Below are 13,182 nucleotides of genomic sequence, written 5' to 3' on the forward strand. Positions count from 1 at the left end.
CTGGGAGCTGTTCTCCAGGGACGGGGAATCCCTGTTGGGAAGGGGCTCGTTGCTGCAGCCGGGCACAGCCCCTGGGGCAGTACCTTTGGCACTGAGAGCTGCTTCCCTGGCCAGGCCTCCCGCACTTCGTCCGGCAGCCGGAGAGGCTGAACGTGAGCAGGGGCCGCCCGTTCAACCTGACGTGCCAGGCCGTGGGGCCGCCGGAGCCGGTGAGCATCTTCTGGTTCCGCAACAACGTCCGCCTCAACGAGCAGCCCCTCGTGTCCCCGTCCGTGCTGACCGTGCCAGGTGAGCCCAGCTGGGGCACCTCTGGGTGGTGGCAGGAAGGAGGGCGGGGTGGGAAGGCGCCCCGTGTCACCTCAGAGCCGGTCCCGCTGGCCTCGCGCTCCTGTTATAGGGATATAGGGTATATGTGTTCCTGTCACAGCCCTGGGCACCACTCTTAAATCATGGGATATTCCGAGTTGGAAGGGACCCACAAGGATCACCGAGTCCAGCTCTCAAGTGAATGGCCCAGGAAACCCCATCCAAGCCCCTCTGGCTGCTGCCAGAAATTTCTTCCTTGGAAAAGGCAGATGCTCAAATGGCCCTTCCCTGAGCAAGAAGCAGATTTTTTCCTTCAGTGTGTGGCTGTGCCGACAAGAAACTGCTGCTCTCATGGGCTGCTTGACTGGTGGTCCCCTTTCCCTGTCTCTGGAAGAGCCTGGGATGGTCCCAGCAGCGTGTCTCCATTCCAGCCGGTGGAGCACAGGGAGAAAAATCCTTCGTGTCCCATAAAACCCATTGGGCAGAGGCAAAAGAGGGGGGATTTTTTACCTTTGCTTGTGAGGAGAAGGCCATTAGTTAATTAACAGCCAGGCTATAACTGACTGGTCTTGGCATCCAAAGGCGGCCTTTAAAGGGCAGCGAAAGCAGGAAGAAGTGACTCATTCCTCTTGGATGTCCTTGCATCCGGCTGGCACTCACTCGGTTGGGTCACTGGAACAGTCTTGCTCCTGGCCCAGGAGCACTGGGATGAGCCAGCACTCATGGCACGTCCGTGGCAGCAGCAACCAGGAGGCACCTCCAGTAAACCCTTGGCAAAAGGGCCAGAAATGCTGAGCCCAGGGGGAAGCCAGCAGCCATCCCCCCCCCCTGCCCCGGGTATTTCCAGTGGTCCTTGTCTGTGATCAGCTGGAGATTTGAGCAATCTTTGACAAGCAATCAGTCATCTGACCCAGCCCAGGGGCTCTTCTGCTTTCTGCCTTTCCCCTTTTGAGGGCAGAGGGAAAGGGGAGGTTGTGCAAGGGCCCGGTAGGGACGCACCGTGCCGGGCCCCGCTCCGGCGGCACACGCGTGTTCCCGGTGTGGGACGGGGCTGAGCTGGGCCGTGGGGTCACCCCCGGGCACGAGTGCCACACATGTGAACGACAGGCCTTCTGTGCTGCTCGAGGTGGTGAAGTCTAAGGGAGGAAGGCAGGAGGGTTCTGGTGGGGTTGGGTGCGTGTCCAGCGCGCAGGGACGTGTTTCTTCCCTGCAGGAATCAACGAGACGACGCTGTTCAGCTGCGAGGCCCACAACAGCAAAGGGCTCACGGCGTCCAGCCCCGGCCAGGTCAACGTCAAAGGTCAGCCACGGGACCCTCCCTTTCCCTGCTAAACCCGTGTGTCCAAGCAGGAGCTCTCCACACTTCCAAGCACTCGTCCCGCACAGGCTGAGGGGAGATCCCATTTAGGACTCCCAGACTTATTTTTTTTCCCTGTTTTAATCCTGTATTTGAAGTGGGATCTACATCCATTCCATCATCCCGGGCTTGGGGAGGAAGCACCAAAGAGCACATTTGAAAGCAGAACTTTCAGCCCTGGGTTTAGGAAGGGCTGCATCACTCTTTTCCTTCCTTCACGAACGTTCACAATTTTCCACAGGAAATGGTGGAAATTGCTGACATTCCTAACGGGAGCCACTCCGGCAACACGAGGAAGGTGTTCCCCAAATATGTCATTGCCTCTAAGCAACGCAGAGTGCTCACAAATATAGAACATGCTCAAAATAGTCCTGAAAATGACCCTTTTTGTGCTTCCCCGTCTGGCGGTCCAGCCCATCCGCAGGACTCGGATTGGGGACAACGCAGCAGCCGGAGCCAGGGCCGTGCCTGGGGGTCATTCCTGAACCCCAGGAGCTGCCAGGGAAAGCCAGCACGTCCTTCAGCTGAGTGTCCTTGGTTTCTCCCTGCAGGAATCCCATCTGCGCCCGTCAGCGTGCGTGTCCTCAACAGGACGGCCCACGGCATCGGGATCTCCTGGGAGCCGGGCTTTGATGCCTTCTCTGCCTTCAACAGCTGCAGGGTCCAGGTAAACATCCAGGATTCCCCCCTGTCCCTCAGCCCTCCTCACACGGATGCTCCGAGGCAGGTGGGAGTTGGTGGTGTTTGGCATGAACTGCACGGATTTCTTGGAATCCTGGGATGGTTTGGGTTGGAAGGGACCTTTAAAGATCACCTTGTGATGCCCATGTCCCATGGGCAGGGACATCTTGCTCCCAGCCCCATCCAACCTGGCCTTAGACACTTCCAGGGATGAGGCAGCCACAGCTTCTCTGGGCAACCTGTGCCAGGGCCTCCCCACCCTCACAGCCAAGAATTCCTTCCCAATATCCCATCTAGCCCTGCCCTCTGTCAGTGGGAAGCCATTCCCCCTTGTCCCCTCACTCTCTGCCCTTTTCCAAAGCCCCTCTCCAGCTCTCTTGGAGTCCCTTTCCTCATGGGCAAGACAGTCAGGTTGTCATTTTCATGGAGAGACTCCCAGAAATGCTCCAAGGAACTTTTTTGGAAGCCTGGAGTTGCTGCAGCCACTTGCTCATCCTGGTCAAACACTTCCCAAACCAGCAGCATTCCCAGTGGGGTTTGGAGAGAGGAAGGTTTCCCTCAGCTCCCCACTCCTTACAAACACTGGGAAGGAGCTGAGGGGTTGCCTGTCTCCTGGACAAGTCAGGGAATGCCACTTCCATGCCCTGCAGGCCTTTTCCACCTGCTCTCCGTGGCTGGTTTCCCAGTTCAAGCCCATTTGCTCTCACGGATATGGTTTTTATCCTGGATAGTCTCCACTCCAGCTGAGATGACACGTGGCTGGAGGAGGTGTTTGAAGGCAGGTAAAAGTGAAAGCAGTTCCAGGGAGGGAAGGTACCAGAGCTAATATTAGCATGGTAGCTGCTGCTGCCTTCCAGCTGGAGCTTGGGAAGCGGGGTGGAGAGCCAAGGAATTTCCTCTGACACAACATTCACGGGCTGTCAGTAGGAAACAGCCTCTCAAACTGGAAAACAAGAGCTGATTTCTGGCAAAAAACACAGCCGTGACTCAGCCCTTTTCGCTCCTGTCCCCTTTGATAATCCCACCGCCTGAGTGACTCACACCCAGCTGTCCCACCTGCCAAATTCCAATTCTTTCAGTTTGCAAACATCCTGATTTTCTTAAAAAAAAAAAAAAAAAAGGCATAGATTTGATGGACTCTCTCCAGAAGATGAGCTGAGGATGGAGCTGGATGCTCAGGACAAGAGCTGGACCCGGTGATGCTTTTTGGGACACATCGTGTGTGTTCCCTGGTCACTGACAGCTTGGGGACCTTCTCACAGGCTCTGCCCATGGAGGTGGCATTCCCTGACTTCTCCAGGAGACCCCTCAGCTCCTTCCCAGTGTTTGTAAGGAGCGTGGAGCTGAGGGAATCCTGCCCCTCTAAACCCTGGTGGAAAGGCTGCTTGCCTGGGAAGTGTTTGACCAGGACAAGCAAGTGGCTGCAGCAACTCCAGGCTTGCAAAGAGCAACTTGGAGCATTTCTGGGCATCTCTCCGTGGAAAGACACGGCAACCTGAGGCTGAAGGCTGTTCCCTTTCATTTTGGCTGGAAAACACTGATGCTGAGACCATCCTGGAATACCCAGGGGCGTGCTCTTGCTGCTTGAGCACAAGGGCAGGTCTCCTGCCATCCCAACACCTGGATGGAGGCTTTTGAGAGGACTGCAGGACCTTCTGCATGTGGGGCACGCCAAAACACATCCTGTGGGTTGGGTTGTCTTCTCAGTGAACTACCTCACTCTCACTGGTGTTCCTTGTTCTTCCTCTTCCCTCTTTCCTCCCACCATCCCACTCAGGTGGTGCTTCCCACAAAAAGGCATGTCCTGGAGAGCTTTCAGGGGCTCTGTGGGGAATTCTGTGAGGGCTCCACATCCAGCTCTTTGGGGAGAGGGCAATTTACCTTCTGCAAAAAGCAGGACTTGCTTTTGGGATGTTAAATTCATCCATGCTGCTAAACATAATGATGGAGCCTGACTAGGCCTGGGATTAATCTCGTGGCATCCAACAGTGCTAAATCCTGTTTTCCAGTGATGTGTTGCCCAGAAAAAGGACTTTCTTTTGTTTATTTGGTGTGTGCTGCCTGGTCATTTTATTTGGGGTTCCTTTGGCTCCTCCTTCCCAACATCTCTTCCCTGTCCCTGCTGCAGGGGTGTCTTCTCCACACATGTTGGATCCCTCTTCCTGGGTCCCATCAGGACCTGCCATCAGCTCTCCAGCGTGCAGGAACACAGCCCTGATGGGAAGCAGGGCTCCGGATCCTGTTTCCCCACGTAAGATTCCTGCTCCCCTGCAGGTTGTCGCTGACTAATCCCTGTTTGTGGGCTGATTGTTCCAATTAAGGTGGAGGAAGCCGTTCCACGAGGCAACGTCTCCCTTCTGCTCTTCAGCACGTCGGTGCCCCCCCACGGGTACCACATCCAGCAGCTGGAGCCCATGGAGAGCTACAACATCCGCGTTTCCTGCAGGAATGAGGTCGGCTGGTCGCCGTTCGGCCCCTGGATATCCGCCAGCACCACCGAGGGAGGTAGGAAACCAGGAGTGGAGACTGGGAAGGGTTTCCCTGCCCTGGGAAAAGCAGCTGTGCTTCGTGCAGGGCTGCCTGGATGAGATGCTGCTCCGGAGTCGTGGTGGCTCAAAGGGTTGGGAAAGGAAATTTCCCCATCGGCCATCACGGGCCTGAAGGAAATCCCATGGGATTTTTGGTCAGCTCCTGGCTGATTTTCCATCGGACTCCTCACCCATCCCTTCACCTCCTTTCCCTCCGATCCCTGCAGCTCCGACCATGCCGCCGCTGAACGTCACGGTGTCCTTCAATGAATCCAGCTCCTCGCTGGAGATCCGGTGGGTGAAGCCACCCCTGGGCAGGATCCACGGGGAGCTCCAGGGATATCACGTCCAGTACAGGTGGCAGAGCTCCAAGGGGATGGTGAGTCCCTGGGGAAATGGGGGAGAAGGGCTGAAGCCTAGGAAAAAAAAAATCCCAGCAGGGATGTCCAGATCGGTCCTGGTGCTTCCGTATATTCCTTTGGAGCCTGTTTGTGCTGCCTCGTGCTTCCCTCTGGATTTCTGCCATACAAACCATCCCTCTCCTGTGTTTGTGTAACTCACGGCCCTGCGGTCAATCCGAAGGCGCGTGGGAGAGCGTATTCCCTGGATTTTGAGTTGCTCCTTGCTCAGGTGGGATTTATCCCGTGCATTAACTCCTCTGCAAACCCACGGCACAGAGTTCCAGAGCTCGAGGAACACTTCGGGCCAAAGCCCTGGCTGTGAGTGCGTGAAATCATCCGGCAACCCCTTGCTTGCCTTTTCCAGGATTCGGGAGGCAGCCTGCAGGAATTTTCTAGGGCGAGGTTGGCCTGGCCTCTGTGGGCACAAGAGCCTCAATCCAGGCTCTGCCAGAGGGCAGGAGCCTCTGGATGACATGTCCAGCTGTTGCCTCTGTGCTGCGGTTTGGGCTTGTGGCAGCCTGAACCCGGCGTGGAAACTGTGACTCACCCCCTAATTTTGTAGGATGCTGCATTTTCTGTTCTCCTTTTGCTCCTCTGGAAAAAAAAAAAAACAAAAACAACAAACAAGAAAAGCCCATATAGATGCAGCCTGAATAAAGCCAGGGAAACAATATCCTGGTCTTGTGACCAGCAGGGAAAAAAAACCTGCTGACGGCTTTGTCGTCTGTCCAGCACAAGGGCCAAACCCTGCCCTTGCCCTTTAAGCCCTGGGAGACTGTTTTTTGTTGTTGTTATTTTTTCACCCATTTCCCTGCTCAAGTGCTTATGGAGGGAAATTTTCTCCAGTTCTCAATTTTAACAGGAGCCTGAGTCACGAGAGTGATGTGCTTTATGTGCAGGGGAGCTTTGACTCCTCAGAAAGTTCCTCCAAAAGGTTAGACTCGATGATCTCTGACGTCATTTCCAACTCTTATTTTGCAGAATCATTTTCACCAAGTCCCCAGGTTTTGGCCCTGGACAGGCTAAATATGGACTGCCCCAAAATAACCACGAGTTTTGCCAGGAAAAAGTCATGGTGGAGCTGGATCTCTGTGTCACAGGGCCACCTGCAGGTCTCTCCACAACCAGGAAAACTCAAAAAAGTCGGTTTATTTTGCTCTTAAACCGGCAGCTCCTGTTTGAGCCAAGGCTGCCGCATCTGGGATGTGAAGGAATTCCTCAACTACCACAAAACTCCTAAAAAAACCATCAAATTTGGCAGGTCTGCCCTGCTTTGTGCTCACTGTCTGTGACATCAGCAGGGTCTGTCCTCAGCTGACACAGCAGAGCCCTCTGGGACAGGGAAGGATCCCAGGGCATTTTTAGGCTGCTGGTAGGGAAAGGACCTCATGTGTAGGCTGGAGGAAGGCAGGAATGTGGGAATGGGGGCGACAGCAGGTCCCAGCTCCCACCACTACCCAGTGATGCAGAAATGCTCCCAGAGCTGGGGGGTTTCACATCCATTCCCGTGGCTTTTGTGGGACTGGGAACAGAAACCGGCTCCCTGTGAGCAGCTCTGATTCCCTTCTCCTCACCCACTGATGCCCCTCACCTCCTGATTCCCTCCTTCTCTCCCACAGATCCCCCTTGGCTCCATTCCCTCCTTCTTGCTCACCAATCCCCCTCATCTCCTGACTCCCTCCTGCTCTCCCACCGATCCGTCTCAGCTCCTGCTTTTTTGTGGGATGTCCACGAAGGAGCCGGGCTCTGCTGGGCACAGCCTGCCAGATGTTTTGATTGCAACTGGGCAGCTGTTTTGCAGCTGGAAATCGGCAGGAAATGCAGCAGCAGCAGCACTTTCTGAGCTGAAAACAACCAGGGAGCTGCAGGGAATTTGCAGGGAAAGACTCCCGTGTTTTTTCCCAAGGCCTGTGCTATGGGACACGCCGCCTCCTGCCACGACGCTGGGCAAGGAAGCAGTCCTTAAAGCTGGAAATATAATCAGCTCAACACAAAAACCACAGGCAGAAAATACCTGCCCTAAGATCTGCTTCCTGTTGGGCAGAGCACTCGGACAGTCCCACCAGGAGCGCGCAGGGAGCTCGGAGGCTCTGTGAGTGCTGAGGCTCACGGGGCTCCAGTGGCCACAGGGAGGACTGAGGGTCACAATCCTTGTGAGATCCCATTCCCACCCCTTTCCTGGCTCAGGCTGCCGGCGCTGCTGCTGTTGAGAAGCAAAGAGGGTCAAAACCACGAGGATTTGAACGGGAAATGCTGCCCGGCTCCTTTCCCGATCCCATCCGGCCCTCGCACACAGGGCCATTCTTCTCCCTAAATAGCCCAGTGCTGCGTTTCCTCCGGGCTGGGAAAGCAAAGCCATTCCAAAGGTTGCCAGGGGGGACAGTTCTCAGTGAATGCCTGGGTCTCCCTGCGTTCCCCAGCCCAGAGTGTTCTCCCTGTGCCGTCCCCAGCAGGACGTCTCTGCCGAGGTGTGGCTGAACTCCAGCGTGGCCGTGCTGCCCGTGGTGGCCACCAACGCCACCTGCTCCGTCCGCGTGGCCGCCGTCACCAAGGGAGGGGTGGGACCCTTCAGCGTTCCTGTGGACATCTTCATCCCCAGCACTGGTAAGGAGATGCCCGTCCCTGCCCCGGGGGAGCAGGGTGGGATGATGGGAAGCACCCAGGGCGTGCTTCCCGTGCCCGACCAAGCCCTTTGCCATCCCTCCATTCCCATTTGGACACTTCCCCTGCCAGCCAAGGAGCAGGGACTGCCATTTGGGAGCAGGAGATCTTGCTCTCCACGTGCAGCCTCGCTCCTCATTCCCTCTCCTCCCACGTAACTCTTCTCTGGGCTCGGCTCCAGCCCCTGGGAATTCCTCCCCTGAGCCCTGGGTGTTGCAGGCTGACTCTCCCACCGGCTCCATTAACAGGATGTTTTCTTAGGATTAATAACCTCAGCCCCATCTTTGACTCCAGCCTCTGGGAACGCCGACTCCTTTGTCGTGGCCCTGGGCTTTATCTGCGGGACCGTCGCTGTCGGGCTCATCCTCTGCTTGTCCGTGGTCATCCAGAAACGATGTGTGGAAACAAAATATGGGTAAGGGGAGGGAGAACTGGGCAGGTCCCAGGTGGGTGGGTGGCCAGCGGATTTGGGGACAAAGGTCTCTGTCTCCAGGACTGGTGGTGTTGCCACAAGTGGCATTTTTTATGGTGGGGGACTGAGTGTATTTTTGCTGCAGTGATGGTATTTCCTTCCCTTCCTTGCCCAGCACTTCACCTTTCGCTCACTATTCCTATTTCTAAAGGGAAGTGCAACTTGGTGTGGGAGTTGTTTTGACATGGAGGTGAGAGGGCAGAGATGTCTTCTCTGTGACCTGAGGGAACAGCTGGAGCTGTGTCTGGGGAGGTTTACATTGGATCTCAGGAAGAAGTTCCTCCCCCAGAGGGTGGTTGGCACTGAACAGGCTCCCCAGGGCAGTGGGCACAGCACCAAGGCTGCCAGAGCTCCAGGGGGGTTTGGACAATGCTCTCAGGGACAGGGTAGGATTGCTGTGTCCTGGGGTGTCCTGTGCAGGGCCAGAAGCTGGACGTGATGATCCCTGTGGGTCCCTTCCAACCCAGGATATTCCATGATTCTATAATATCCTGTGGCCTAGAGAAACCCCTCCTGCCTCATCCCATGTTCCAGTTCCATGGCCCAGTGTTGTTTAAATAACACAGACAGAGGGCTGTGTTCCCCTACAATAAGCCAACACTACTCACTCATCCTTGTGACTTCCCAAGTGGCATTAACTGCCCCGTGCTCCCAGTCTGGAAACTGGTGGTGTGTAAGGATCCCTTTCTGAACTGGTGTAGTGTTGTCACTCTTTCCCTGCTCCAGCCCCGGAGCATCCTGCCCTGTTTTTGCTCCCCAGAGCTGGACCTCAGCAGGGCCCTGCAGCAGAGGGGCTGTGCAGCGTCTCCAGCAGCATTCCTACCGGCACAGACTGCTCCTGGAGTAGGAAATGAGTATCCTATTTCCTCCCCAAAACCTCTGTGACTCACTCCTTGACACCTGGGCCTCCTTTATGGAGCTGCTGTTTTGCCGGGCCGTTGTATAGACGATGGAGCTGGTCCAGCCAGGGGGAAATGAAAAACGGGCATTTCCTCCTTCCCTACGGATCCCACGGGTAGCCAGTTCCTTCATCCAGGCAGCCACATGCGTCCCAGCAAGGTGTGTTTCTGTCCCACCAGGAATGCTCTCAGTGGGAACGACTTGGAGCTGGCGGTGAGCTACACGGCCAAGAAGTCCTACTGCCGGAGAGCCGTGGAGCTCACGCGTAAGGATGGCTTGTTATCCCTTTGCAAGGAGGTTCAGGGGGTTGGGGCAGCAGGTTGGAGGTGACTGAGCTGCTGTTCCCCTCTCCTGCAGTGGGAAGCCTGGGAGTCAGCAGGGAACTCCAGCAGAAGCTGCAGGATGTGGTCGTGGACAGAAATGCCCTGAGCCTGGGGAAGGTCCTGGGAGAGGGTGAGTGGAGAGCTGGGAGTGGACATGTGGGATATGGGGCTGCTGCTCTTCCCTACATCACCCCCAGCTCCAGGCCCAGGGGATGTGGGGAGATGGTGGGACAAGGCAACCAAGTGCCCTGGGTTCATAGAATCACGGAATCCTGGAATGGCTTGGGTTGGATGGGACCTTAAAACTCATCTTGTTCCACATCTCCTTGTTTTCACTGATAAGGAACAAGCCTTCCCCTGGCTTTTTTGGGGGATGAGGTCTCCATCTTTTCAGGGACATAGCGGTGTCCTGAAAGGCGGTGCTTTGGGCTGTGGATAAAGGGATTTCTTCTTTCCCGTGGCACAGGGGAGTTCGGATCAGTGATGGAGGGACGCCTCAGCCAGCCCGAAGGTGTCCCACAGAAGGTGGCTGTGAAGACCATGAAGTGTAAGTAATTCCCAGTCCTCCCAGGACTGTGTTTATCCCACTGGATGCCGGCATTCCCACTACCTCTCTTGGGAACAGCATCCTGGCACCAATTTGTGGCCCCTCTGCCACAACTCGTGGTGCCATCAGGGACACTCCTATCAGACATCCAAGGATGGTGGAGCCATCCTGGTGATCCCTTTCTCATGCAGGAGCTGTGCTGTGAGGGGAGGTGACAGCAGCAGTGCTTGGTGTTAAAACTCCTTCTTTTTCTCTGCTTCTCAGTGGATAACTTTTCCCAGAGGGAGATAGAGGAGTTCCTCAGTGAAGCAGCATGCATGAAGGACTTTGACCATCCCAATGTCATCAAGCTCCTGGGTATGGAATGTCACTCCCTCCCCTCCAGCTGGGATTTGGGCTGGGGAGCCTGGCCTGGATCCTGCACGGATCCATGGGAGACCGTGGTGCCTTTTCCAAGCTGTCTGTGTTTTTCCCAGGAGTGTGCATCGAGCTGAGCTCCCAGCAGATCCCCAAGCCAATGGTGATCCTGCCATTCATGAAATATGGGGACCTGCACAGCTTCCTGCTCCGCTCCCGGCTGGAGATGGCCCCCCAGGTAGGGAGCACCCAGAGCAGTGGGATCGGGGTGGGAAAGGATCCCTCTGCAGCTCCTGCAGGCTCGTGGTTCAAGGAATGGCCCAGTCTGAGGGATGAATGTCTGGAATGTCAGCTGGCAGCCCTGGACAGGGAAGCCTTTTGGATCAGCCCCCACGTGCTTCCCAAAGGCCTCACGCTGCCTAATCCCCACCTTCCCTTCCCAGTTCGTGCCCCTGCAGACGCTGGTGAAGTTCATGGTGGACATCGCCCTGGGGATGGAGTATCTGAGCAGCAGGAACTTCCTGCACAGGGACCTGGCGGCTCGGAACTGCATGTGAGTTTGTTTTCCTGGGAACACCGGCGGGAAATCCTGGGGATTTACGGCCCAGCTCAGCTCCCTTCCCTACAACCTCCCTCACTCTCGGGAGGCAGAGCTCAGCCCCGGGTTTGTGCTCCGGGATGGAGCTTTCCCTGGTTTCCCCCGGCAGGCTGCGGGATGACATGACGGTGTGCGTGGCAGACTTTGGCTTGTCCAAGAAGATCTACAGCGGGGATTACTACCGGCAGGGCCGGATAGCCAAGATGCCGGTGAAGTGGATCGCCATCGAGTCCCTGGCCGACCGTGTCTACACCACCAAGAGCGACGTGGTAGGTGGAGGAAAAACTGGGAACCAAACCCTGTGCTCCAGTTGTTGTCGTTCCCTGGAAGTGCCAGAGGGGCAGGAGGCTGTGGGTGACCTTTCCCTGCCGGCCCGGCCTCCTGCCGTGGGTTTGTCCCCACGGCTCGCCCCTGCCACGCCAGCGCTTGTTATTCCCGATTTTTGGGAGGGTGACAGCTCTGCCCGTTGTGCCTGGCACGCCGGGCAGTGACCTTTGCCCATGAAAAGGGTCATTCATTCCCCCCGGAGTGTCCTTTCAGCGCTGTCCTTTCCCTTTGTCCCCGCAGTGGGCCTTTGGCGTCACGATGTGGGAGATCGCGACGCGAGGGATGACGCCCTACCCGGGGGTGCAGAACCACGAGATCTACGAGTTCCTCTTCCACGGGCAGCGCCTCAAGAAGCCCGAGGATTGCTCGGACGAGCTGTGAGTACCGGAACCCCGCTCCCGGGCTCCACCACGTTCTGGATGAAAAGTATCCTGGGAATGAGCTCACAGATCCGATAGGTCTCCCAAGTTTTGATGTGCCTAAGGGAAGCCACATCCTGTGTCACCCTCCCTGTGTCACCCAGGGAGGGAAAAGCAGCTGAACTCCAGGCAACAATCCCAACAGGTGTCCCCCAGGGAGAAGTGATGGTTTTTTGCACAGACGAGCTGAAGTCACCAGGAGCAGTCAGGGGACAGGATTTTTTTAGTGCTTTATTTCTTTATTTTTTTGGTTAAGACAGTTTTAGCCAGAAGGTCCTTCCTGGCTGGTGATGCTCCTCTGTGCCCCACAAAACTCCCCTCTAGGGCCCTTCATGGCCTCAAATCCATAAATCTGGAAACCTCGAACCTGGATTTCTGAGCAGCTCAGCAAAGGCTTTTCTCCTGAGTTTCCTCTGGTGCCACTAGAGCTGAAAATGTTTAATCTCCCCATGGCTAAGAATCCAAACCGGATAAACTGAGTTGTGCAACGTTTCCTAAAAGGCTCCTCTCCAGCGCCTGTTCCTGAAGGAAGCGGCAAAGGAACCTTTTTAGATCCTGCCTGCCCGAGGCTGGGGAAGAGGTGTGTGCCCAGCTGGGACCTGCTGGGAGCTCCCAGTGCTCCCTGACATCCAGCCTGGGAGCAGGCACCTGCCAAGAGAGGGACTGGGCATCCCTGATGCAGAACTGGGATGTTCCCAGGGAACAGATCCCAGGGCTGCGCTGGGAGAGACTTGTAACACTTCTGACAGCAGCTTGGGCTGATCAGTCCCTGCCCTTTGGAAACAGCCCGAGCAGAGGGAGTTGTTTTCGCTTGGTTTTCATGGAAAGCTCAAGGCTTGCCCAGTTTGGAGGGAAGCTGGGAATTAACTCCCTATCTCCCTTAATCCAGAGAAATACAGGCTGCCGGAGAAGCTCTGGCTACCCCATCCCTGGGAGTGTTCAAGGCTAGGTTGGACAGGGCTTGGAGCAACCTGGGATAGGGGAAGGTGTCCCTGCCCATGGCAGGGGGTGGAACTGGATGGGCTTTAAGGTCCCTTCCAGCCCAAACCAGTCTGGGATTCTGGGGTTCTGGGATCCTCTGAGATAACCATGCTCCTCTCCCCTTTCCAGGTACGAAGTCATGTCTGCGTGCTGGAGAGCAGACCCTGCCACCCGCCCGACCTTTTCCCAGCTCAAGGTCCACCTGGAGAAGCTGCTGGAGAACCTGCCCAGCTCCAAGGGCTCCGGGGAGGCCATCTACATCAACACCAGCCTGCCCGAGCAGAGCCCGGACTCCACCCAGGATTCGGGCTTCCCGCAGGCGGA

The 13,182-nt window shown here is 56.3% G+C and overlaps 1 protein-coding gene across 1 annotated transcript in view; it reads left to right on the forward strand.

Moving 5' to 3' along the window:
* Window positions 1–13,182, forward strand: part of MERTK (MER proto-oncogene, tyrosine kinase) — a 22,677-nt gene that overhangs the window by 6,903 nt on the left and 2,592 nt on the right. The window contains exons 2-17 of the mRNA XM_029961648.1: window positions 115–288; window positions 1,520–1,606; window positions 2,215–2,330; window positions 4,666–4,849; window positions 5,100–5,251; window positions 7,724–7,877; window positions 8,196–8,349; window positions 9,486–9,571; window positions 9,664–9,759; window positions 10,096–10,176; window positions 10,441–10,533; window positions 10,653–10,771; window positions 10,977–11,086; window positions 11,241–11,400; window positions 11,699–11,835; window positions 12,988–13,177. Of these exons, the coding sequence (XP_029817508.1) occupies window positions 115–288; window positions 1,520–1,606; window positions 2,215–2,330; window positions 4,666–4,849; window positions 5,100–5,251; window positions 7,724–7,877; window positions 8,196–8,349; window positions 9,486–9,571; window positions 9,664–9,759; window positions 10,096–10,176; window positions 10,441–10,533; window positions 10,653–10,771; window positions 10,977–11,086; window positions 11,241–11,400; window positions 11,699–11,835; window positions 12,988–13,177 (2,093 nt within the window). The remainder of the gene's footprint in view (window positions 1–114; window positions 289–1,519; window positions 1,607–2,214; window positions 2,331–4,665; window positions 4,850–5,099; window positions 5,252–7,723; window positions 7,878–8,195; window positions 8,350–9,485; window positions 9,572–9,663; window positions 9,760–10,095; window positions 10,177–10,440; window positions 10,534–10,652; window positions 10,772–10,976; window positions 11,087–11,240; window positions 11,401–11,698; window positions 11,836–12,987; window positions 13,178–13,182) is intronic.

Source organism: Manacus vitellinus, unplaced genomic scaffold (assembly GCF_001715985.3).
Source record: "Manacus vitellinus isolate BGI_N305 unplaced genomic scaffold, ASM171598v3 scaffold_38_pilon, whole genome shotgun sequence".
Taxonomy (NCBI): Eukaryota; Metazoa; Chordata; class Aves; order Passeriformes; family Pipridae; genus Manacus; species Manacus vitellinus.